The sequence below is a fragment of the Mesitornis unicolor genome, unplaced genomic scaffold, assembly GCF_000695765.1.
Source record: "Mesitornis unicolor isolate BGI_N332 unplaced genomic scaffold, ASM69576v1 Scaffold45253, whole genome shotgun sequence".
In the NCBI taxonomy this organism is placed as follows: domain Eukaryota; kingdom Metazoa; phylum Chordata; class Aves; order Mesitornithiformes; family Mesitornithidae; genus Mesitornis; species Mesitornis unicolor.
In genome coordinates this window covers 1-8,992 of record NW_010176211.1, presented here as the reverse complement: position 1 = coordinate 8,992, position 8,992 = coordinate 1, and the positions used below count along the sequence as shown (strand labels likewise).

At 42.4% G+C, this 8,992-nt stretch overlaps 1 protein-coding gene across 1 annotated transcript; it reads right to left on the bottom strand.

Annotated features, from left to right (window-relative positions):
- Positions 1–4,216: 4,216 nt before the first annotated feature.
- DMRT3 (doublesex and mab-3 related transcription factor 3) lies at positions 4,217–8,063 on the bottom strand (the record flags this gene model as incomplete). The annotated part of the gene is made up of 3 exons (XM_010181681.1): positions 4,217–5,378; positions 6,610–6,633; positions 7,876–8,063. Coding segments are annotated over 3 exons (1,177 nt in total), but the record flags the coding sequence as incomplete, so codon positions are not given.
- Between the last annotated feature and the right edge of the window lie 929 nt (positions 8,064–8,992).

Sequence of the window (8,992 nt, the reverse complement as noted above, 5' to 3'; positions counted from 1 at the left end):
ACATACAACTGTGGCTATATGGATCTCAAGCACCACTGCTATTGTGGAAATGAATGGAATTAGTCTCTAGTGAGGGGCATAACTCTTAACTGAGATTCCTGTTGCATTATATGTGCAACAGCCTGCAGGGAGTTGCTGAGTCATGCACCAAATCTGCCTGTGACAGTGCAGAATGGTGCAGGGAGCACATTAATGAAACACTACTTAGGGTGAAAAAACTTGTTTTTGTTATCTCCACTGGCAAACTAGTGCAAGAATGTTAAAATACTGTATTAAGTTAGTTGTTATAGGGAAGGGAGAAGAATGATGCTTCAGAGTTATATGTCCACTAAAATTGAAGTTTGGATAATATGCATTCAGAAATAATTTTATTTTCCAGTAATGACAATATGCAATATCACGTAAGAAATGAAATTGAAGAATTGATCTCATTCTTCAAATACAGGACAGCTTCAATATTAAAATTAACATATAAATTTAGCATCAATCTTATTTCCCCACTCACGTCTGCTGAGTAAATGCACATAAAGAATGAATCACTGTAACAGTATACTGAGAGAATCAAAGTCATTTTTCAAAGGTGTCAGCACAAATGTGAGGTGAGCCTGTTCACCAAGCATCCAACAAATGTTGTAGGGGTGGCCCTTCAGGCCCATAAGGAGGGCAATTCAGAGATCCCCGGGAGGAGCAGCACAACCACCAGCAAAGGCAAGGCAGGGAGGAATTTGAGGCAGGACATACTCATTGCACTGTGCTTCACCCACACCCTGACTCTTCCCTCATCTACAGGTATGTGAGCCACTGGAGAACGCAAGCCATCACATTAGGGCTCTCCACAGCACACCTCTAAGGGAGAAATTAATATTGTTATTGTTTACACCATTGTTGGCTTTATCCACCTTGTCACAGCTAGAGGTTAAGGGGCAGGGATTAAGCAGTACACCTCTGAGGCAGCAGCCAGCCTTTGCAGAGCATACTGCTGACAGTCTTCGGTGTGCCTGCACCACGGCTGATTTCAAGCAGAGCCATGAACAGACAGCTTCCCGTAGCATTGCCCACCAATTTTGTGTGTGCCCATGACAGCTGACAGTGAAATCACCTGCCTGACAAAAGAAAAAGCAGCCCCAGGGCACCCTAGAGAGCAGGAACTGTGCAGAGGGCAAGAGGTCAAGTTTTCTTTCTCCAAGAAAGCCACAGATGCTTTAGCACCCAAAAGCAAAACAAAACAAAAAGACCTCTTTGTTTCTGGGCTTCAGCAGAGACCTCACCAGGCTCAAGTCATGTTTTCTGATGCTTAATTTTTTTATTTATTTTTTATTTTTTTTCTTTTGTGCTGGGTGTTGCCTCCATCTTTACCCCTCCTCACCCCCACCTCTTCTCCCTACCACAGCATGAACTATTTGCTCCGACATGGAAATATCCGTCTTTACCACAAGATGGAGCTGGAAAACGCAGGGTTTGGGTTCCGCACCCTCAGCCGTGGGAAAGGACGCGGCGCCGCCGCGGGGGCTCTGCGGGCTTAGGGCACAGTGCTGCTGCTGCCGGCTGCGGTGACACAGCTGTCACCGACCCCAGTAAAAGCACGGTCTGAGCCAGAACGCGGTCCACCACCTCTGGGGCCGGCTGGACGGGGCAGCCAGGGCTCCTGCAGAAAAAGGGGTCTCTCGCCCCTCGGTTGCCCACGCTGCAAGGGAGGGAGTGGGTGGGCATCCCTCAGCAGCACGGTGAGGTCTGAAGAGCAGGTCCCAGCGCTGTGCAGACAGAGAGAGGTCCTGCCAACACACCAAGAGAGTCTTGCTATGTGGCAGCTAGAAGTTAAAAATCATATTTGCCTGTAGCGTTGAAAATACAGTAATTTCTCAAAGATATCGTTGCAAGCCAATCCATATTTTTTAAAAAATTAATCTTCTAGATAGCCAAAATAATGTGTGGTCAAACAAAAAACGTTTTTCAACACCAAAACTTGCATTTTTGATGTTGAACGCATTTAGATTTACTTTATTTAAAAAAAAAAAAGAGAGAGAAAAATGTGAATTGAGTCAAAAAATAATTTATAACTCCAGACAAGCATTATTTTAAGTTGTTCACTTTTTTTCAGAAAACACTTCATCAAAAGAGATATAATTTAGAAATCATATTGCTGAATCTGCATTTTTCACCACAAGTGTTTAGAGTGATAATAGTTCACTCCAGTTTAGCCAAGGGTCACCTTTCTTTGAAACACGTCTCAAATCCAAGATGCCAAAATTCCATTTTCTGAAAACTCACAGGCCATTGGGTGTAAGGTGACTATGAGCTGCCACGGGCACCACTAACTGGTCTTTCTGCTGGAGATGATTTGCACTTTGTAGAAAAAATAAAAATAAAAAAATCATTCAAAGTACAGGGATGCCTATACAAAGATTTCTGATGGAGGGAAATCTGCTTGGTGCATGAGCTAAAAACCAGATCTCCTAGACCTATCTGCTCTTACCTGCCTTTGATATTTAATTTCTCCATGATGTTGGAGCACAGCATTTCACTACATAATCCATTTCTGTTTGCAAAATCAACCCTATTTTGCCTATTACTTTTCTCTCTGGAGTGGCTGGAAGATTAATTTGTCTACAAGTGCCATGTGAGTGCAGGCAAGTCTATCATACAACATTATAATTCTGTGTTCATGAAAATTCCAGATGTTTTCACATTTACATTTCCATAAGGGAAGCTATTTATTTTCTTTCCTCTCTCCCTTCACCTTTATGTCATTGCTTTGTAGCATTATCAACAAATTGCTTTTCTGAACAGGTTAGGAAATAATGCAAGAAAAAGTATCTTTCTGTTCATTTATCCCCTAAGGAAAATAAAATAATGATTTATTTTATTATCCTTTTTGTGCATGTTCAGTATCTTTATAAAATGCAAGATTCACTGGGCACAAACCTTACAAAATATGAAATGCCAAATAAGAACACAGGCCTTCGCAACAGCAATGACACCAGATAATACGCCTGATATATATTACATTCTTAATGCCCATCTGCTTCAGAACCCAACGTCAGGGCAGCTTCAATTGTTTTTGAGGTGTGGGACTAATCCATACACCTGACAGGACTGACAGCTATTTCATCTGCATTCAGAAGTGTGTTTTGGAAAAGCCAGTGGTCAAGCAGATGCAACTTGTGAAAGGTTGAAAAAATGGCACTAAAACATTAAAAAACTTCTAAGTGGACAATTAATTTAGTGGCATTCCTCATCAGAAGCAATTCCTTGTGTTACTCTGACACGCTTAAGCTATGTAGTGAAATCAATGCATGCAAACATGCAATAAATTGTTCAAATCATTACTTTTCTAGATTTAGGGAAGTTGCCATTTGGCTAAATGTTTGGCTAAAAGAAATTCCTGCTATTACATCCTATCTCCTTTTTTTCTACTTCTACAGTATAGGAAAAAGATGCTTCTGAAGCAGGGAGAGCCATTTTTTCTGCTTTACTCAGCTGTCTGCAGTACTCAAGAGACCTTAGCTTCCCTCACAACAACATTTGCCTCATCTCAGTTGCAAGCTACAAGGCAGGGAAGCAGAACCTGGTCTTGGAAAAAGAGACTTCCCTTGACTGCAGCTGCTGGAGCTGGACATTATAGCCCCAGCTGAGGATTAATCAGCTCTCTATCTTCAGAAATGTTATTTGGCTAGTATAAATGACATAAACCAAGATCATCATCTCAGTTTATTTTTCTAGAGTCCTTAGCATGCTACATTAACCTGACAATGTTTAATCTTGTGTTCATTTCACAATACACTTCATGCAATACACAGCTGTAATTGGTTTTACACTGACATTACACGTTTCAACCTAGCCATGGGAAAAGAATAACTCTTAATATTATTTCTCTGAAAAGTGTCCAAGCTCGTACAGCACAGAAGCAGCTGATGCTAGTTCCATGTGCATATTTCTTTCTTCTGCCTTTCTTTCACTGCAAGACTGATCACCGACATAAGACTGTAAGGTCCTTGTTTCAGTTCATCTGCAATTGAACTACGTTTGTTTGATTTCATGTGTCCTGAGGAGTTGTCTCTTATAAAACAGCATTCAAGTATTCTAGTTTAACATCCCCATTTTTCTGAGTTAAGGAACAAAGTAGACCTTGGGCTTCTGTTTTCATTATGAGTCTTCCAGAGTCCCATAACTGGTAGCCATAAAGTCTTCCTTTGTAACACTCAGCACTAAAGCCAGAGTATTGCTATTTGGCATTATCCAGTGAAGTGCAAGAAATTAAATAATTTATGTCTTTATTGCTATAGTACAACACCATGCAAAGTCAATTTTTAATAGAATTGCAAGGATTTCATAGAGTACATGCCCCTCCTCTTAGGGCCCAGTAGTTCAGCTGCACTGCAAGTATCGCTTAGCTATCATGTGTCGAATGTCAATCTAAGAAGATGTGTTGAGTATTCTTGAGTCTGAAGAATCAGACCTTTCATCATACTCATCTTCTGTGTAAATTGGTTGCTTAGACACTATAGGACACCCATCATCAGGGATTGAGATCCTAGGATCTTCTGATGAGCGGGAAGGAAGGACAGGTGAGCTTCGGAAAACACTGGCTGAGTTGCTAGAGAAAGGACTGACATACTGGGACCGCAACTGGTACTGCTGCTGCAGTGTCATGGTATTCCACAGGGTGACATCATTGGGCAGGAACGGGCTGGACTGGTTTCTTGCCAAAGTGTTCCTCAACATAAGCGGGTAGCGTGGTGGCTGAGGGAAAGGATGTTGCAAAGGTAAAGCCAGAGGATTTGGCACGACATTACTGGAATCAGCAGAGAACCTCAATGTGTCGGGAACCCTAAATGCTGAGCCCACAGACCATTTGGACGAGGAAATAGGGTACGAACTCAATGTGTGTTCAAAAATGTGCCCATTGGAAGGTAAAACAAGACCATCAGATTCTGCAGAAGTTCTCTCTCCACTGGCCACCGAAGACCGACTGGACAGGAGAACCTCTACAGCACTCACCAGATCACCACCGCAACCCTTCAGGATCAACTCCAGCACTGTTGGCTTTTGGTTAGGGAAGATCTTTTTCAAGACTTCAAGTGGAGGTCTGTTGGCTTTCAAACTGAAAGGTAAAGAAACTGCCCCAGAAGGACCTTCTATCAGAAGGTGGTTCTGCTCTGGATGGTACTTAGGGCTGTCTGGACGACTCTCTGTGCTCCCACCATTTTTCTGAACTGCATAACCAACCTCATCCACTGAAACAATTTCAGGGCTTTCAGGGGTGAAGCAACTTTTGGCTTTAGCCATGTCTGGGGAACTCCTTTGGTCTGTGTCTTTGTCACTGTAGGTCTCAGCATTGTCTGTTCCACTGGTGTCACCCAATCGCTCCTCATTCATGTCTGCAAAGAGAAGTCAGAGAAGTTAACAAAAAACTGAGGCCAGAAGCTTTTACAGAGATTTGAGGAGACGGTCTTCTTCAAGTGAGCAGAGCAAGAACCTAGGGAAGGAGGGGGGGGTAAATAACGAAACAACAACAACAACCAAATAAAAACAATCTCTCTTTTTCAGAGAGATCCTGCTAAAATGAACTTCTGCTTGCAACATCTCATGAGAACAGAACTGCAAAAGAGTAATATGACCTTAATAAGGCATTTTCTGCTGCCTTATAGATATCTGTGTCCTTCTCCCATGTACAAGAAAAGAAGCAATGATCATTTTTCTGCTGCATCAAACATGGTATATCAGTCCTCTCTGGTTAAAAGGCAGCAACAAGCCATCCAAGTGCAAGCTTTCTCAGAGAAATTTCAGCACTTTCACATAATAATTCCTCACTAGCATCATCTCACTGACTGTGAGCTGAAGATACTCGGAGGGCACCTGGGAGATCAAAATTCCCTCTGCAAGTCTACAGCATTGATGGAACCACTCCATTATGACTACTGGCTGAAGGTTAAAGAAGTCTTCTGAAAAATCAGTGTATTATAGTTCTGGCTCTGCACAAACTAATTTCTTCCTCAGCAAGAATCACAGGCTTTTTTGTCCAAACCCTGGTTTGGAGGATGCCTTGGCCCCTTAGAGCACAGAATCTAGAAAAATCTGGTTTGAAGACAGGGCCTCTGGAAGGCATCTGATCTAACTTCCTGATCAAAGCAGGAGTAATCTAAAGTATAGAGCACATTGCCCATGTCCCTGCTCAGCTGAGTTTTAAACAACGCCAAGGATGGAGTCTCCACAACCTCCCTCAGCACTTGTTCCAAATACCTTGCTTTTTTGTGCTAAACTAAGAAGAACAAAAGCTGAGTACAGGACTGAAAACAAGCCACTTGACCATGCTGACTCCAGATGGACACTCAAAAATGGGTATACCCCAAGCCTCTGGTCACTTTGGTAACATCTGGCCAGACTATGGAAACCTTTGAAATAGGACTGCTTGTCAGAAAGAAGTGAAGAAGAAAGGTTAACAGCCTTCAGAGTTTATGCACAAGGGAGGCAATGCATTTTCTTGACACTGTTCACAGTCATTTCCCAAGTATGCTGTTCTGCTGGCCTCCCTCTTACAGCACGATGCTAATCTCCTTGGTAAGCACCAATGTCTGAGGAAGGGTTGTTGTCCAAGCCAGCTGACAGAGCCGGCTTTAACTGCACAGGGCAGTACTTTTGAACACACATATGTGAAATACTATCAGGAGGGTCTCCTGAGGATGGCTGTGCTGGGCAGAAATGATGGGCCATCCTATACAGCTGTGGGATGGTGCTAGTTTGGGCTGCGGAAGGTGAACATAGGAGTGGAGCTCAGAAATACAGATGATCTTCTGAAGATGCCCTTCTTTTTTAGCTGGATAACCCAAGTACCCTTTTTTATATTGGTTATGCTTTCTGTCCAGTGCAAACAGAGATGCAATAACCCTCCACGTAGGTATATTACAGAGAAGGCAATGTATGTATGCTCTTCTTTATACACACAGTGCATCACTATTGCTTTTGCAGCCAAAGGGGAATGCAGGATATGTCTGCCAGTAGCAAGCTAGGAACAAGTATTCTTTTGAGGAGGTGGTAAGACCTCGACATAGCTCATCCGTTCTTTGAAAAAAAAAAAAAGTGAGGCTTACACTATCTGTCCCTCATAATCCCTTCACATGCTCATAATGATGCATTTATTACAAAGGACAGGATGTTAAGAATAATTCACTTGTGAGTGAATGGGCAATTTATACATCGAAGGCTTACTGGGCAGTCTGAGGACAGCTGATGACCTCTGTTCCTGTCTTCCCAGAGACAGAGAGGCATTTAACCGTGACGATGGTCCTAATTCCCACATAAATACATTGCACTGTGATACCCAAAATTACCTAATGGGCCACATGGATGTAATACTATTTCAGGAGTCTTCTGCTTTTTCAGTGTTACTTTATGGGCTGACAACAAACATTACTGGAGAGCAAATATATGCTAAAAAAAAAAAGAGTATTATTAGATCTCCCTTATATATTCCCCGATTCTGAATAATTATTATTTTCAAGTTATTTCAGATTTGTTTTCCGTTTCTTTAACAGTAACTGTAAGAGGCTTGGCTAAAACTTTTCTTCAAATTCTGAAAACTCATTCCACTGAGGTTTGGAACATCAGCAGACTGCAGAGATCCCGAGCCTCAGCCTTGCACCGGGACCACCGCCTCGCACAGCAGCGATCGGAGCTGTGCATCTCACCGGACTGCTGGGCTCAGGGGGTCAAACCCGTAAAACCAGATTCTGGAGATTTAAATCAAACGCTGCTATTAACACAAGGAGGATTATCCTATCCCGTTTAACATAGAGTTTGGATGCTACTATATTATTTTTTTTCCTCTGCCTTTTTTTAGCGCATTTCTGAATGTGGATGCCCGGCGGTTTGCCTTGCCGTGCCTCAGGTCCGGTAACCGCTGCCGGCTCTCTGACTGCTCGCCGGCCTGGCAGGTGGTGTTTTGGGTATGCTTTTTCTTCCCTCGAACATCCCTTCCTCGCCACGCTCCGGGCGCGTCCTGCGGGGGTGTTCCCTCCTCCCCATGCCAAGGCCGGCGGTTCCCTTTGTTTAAAACGGGCAGAAAGCTGCAACCGGTAAATCAAGATTTGGGAAGATACACTTTAAATGTCGTTATGCAGGCACTGAATTGTAAAATCACTGCATGCACATATTAATGCCAAATATCTGTATTTTTCAGGTACAAAACTAGTATTTTTGTATTCAGAATATACAGCCCGCTGTTTTTAGCCAAAGGTAGTTTTTGCACTGCTTATAAGCTTCACATAAGGATGTTCTAGGCTTTAAGAAAGAAATCTCCTCTGTAGACATTTTTTATGTTTGTGGATTTGGGGTGTTTTGTTTGGTTTTGTTTTTCCATGCCTTCTATTTCAAATTGCCCGCATTCAAGTATTCATTTTACCAGCCGTGAGGAAACTAGGGAAATTGTTTTCTTATTGAACAGTTACAAACGACGGGGAATATTCACCAAATAATATGCATGCAGAGACAGATACGCATCCAGATCTACAGAGACGCGGTGCGGACGCAGCTACACACGAAACACAGTGCAGTGGGAGAATCGTGCAGTGCATTCACGGTAAAATCTATTTCAACAAACAAATCTGCTACGAATCTCGAGAAATGCACACGCCAATGTTTCTTTGCCTATTTATACATTGAGGATCGTGAGTCAAATATTGTAAAGGGGCCAAATAAAAGTAAAACGACTGAAAGAGAGAAGCTGTTCTCCTGAAGTTAGTAACTCTTCTGGAAAACTTGGTCTAATACTTTGGAAACAAATTTGCTTCTTTGATATTCCCACTGCAGATTCTCTGTTAAAACAGGTTGCACTCTGATTGTTAGAACAGCTCTTTCTGCAATACAGATTTTCTTGGATTCCAAAAACATCTGCTGTTTTCTATATTTCTATTATTGGAGTCAACTGATACCAGAACTTGCAGAAAGCCACATAAAGCTAAGGTCATGTAAAACTTAGTATTTTGTTTCGGTGGGG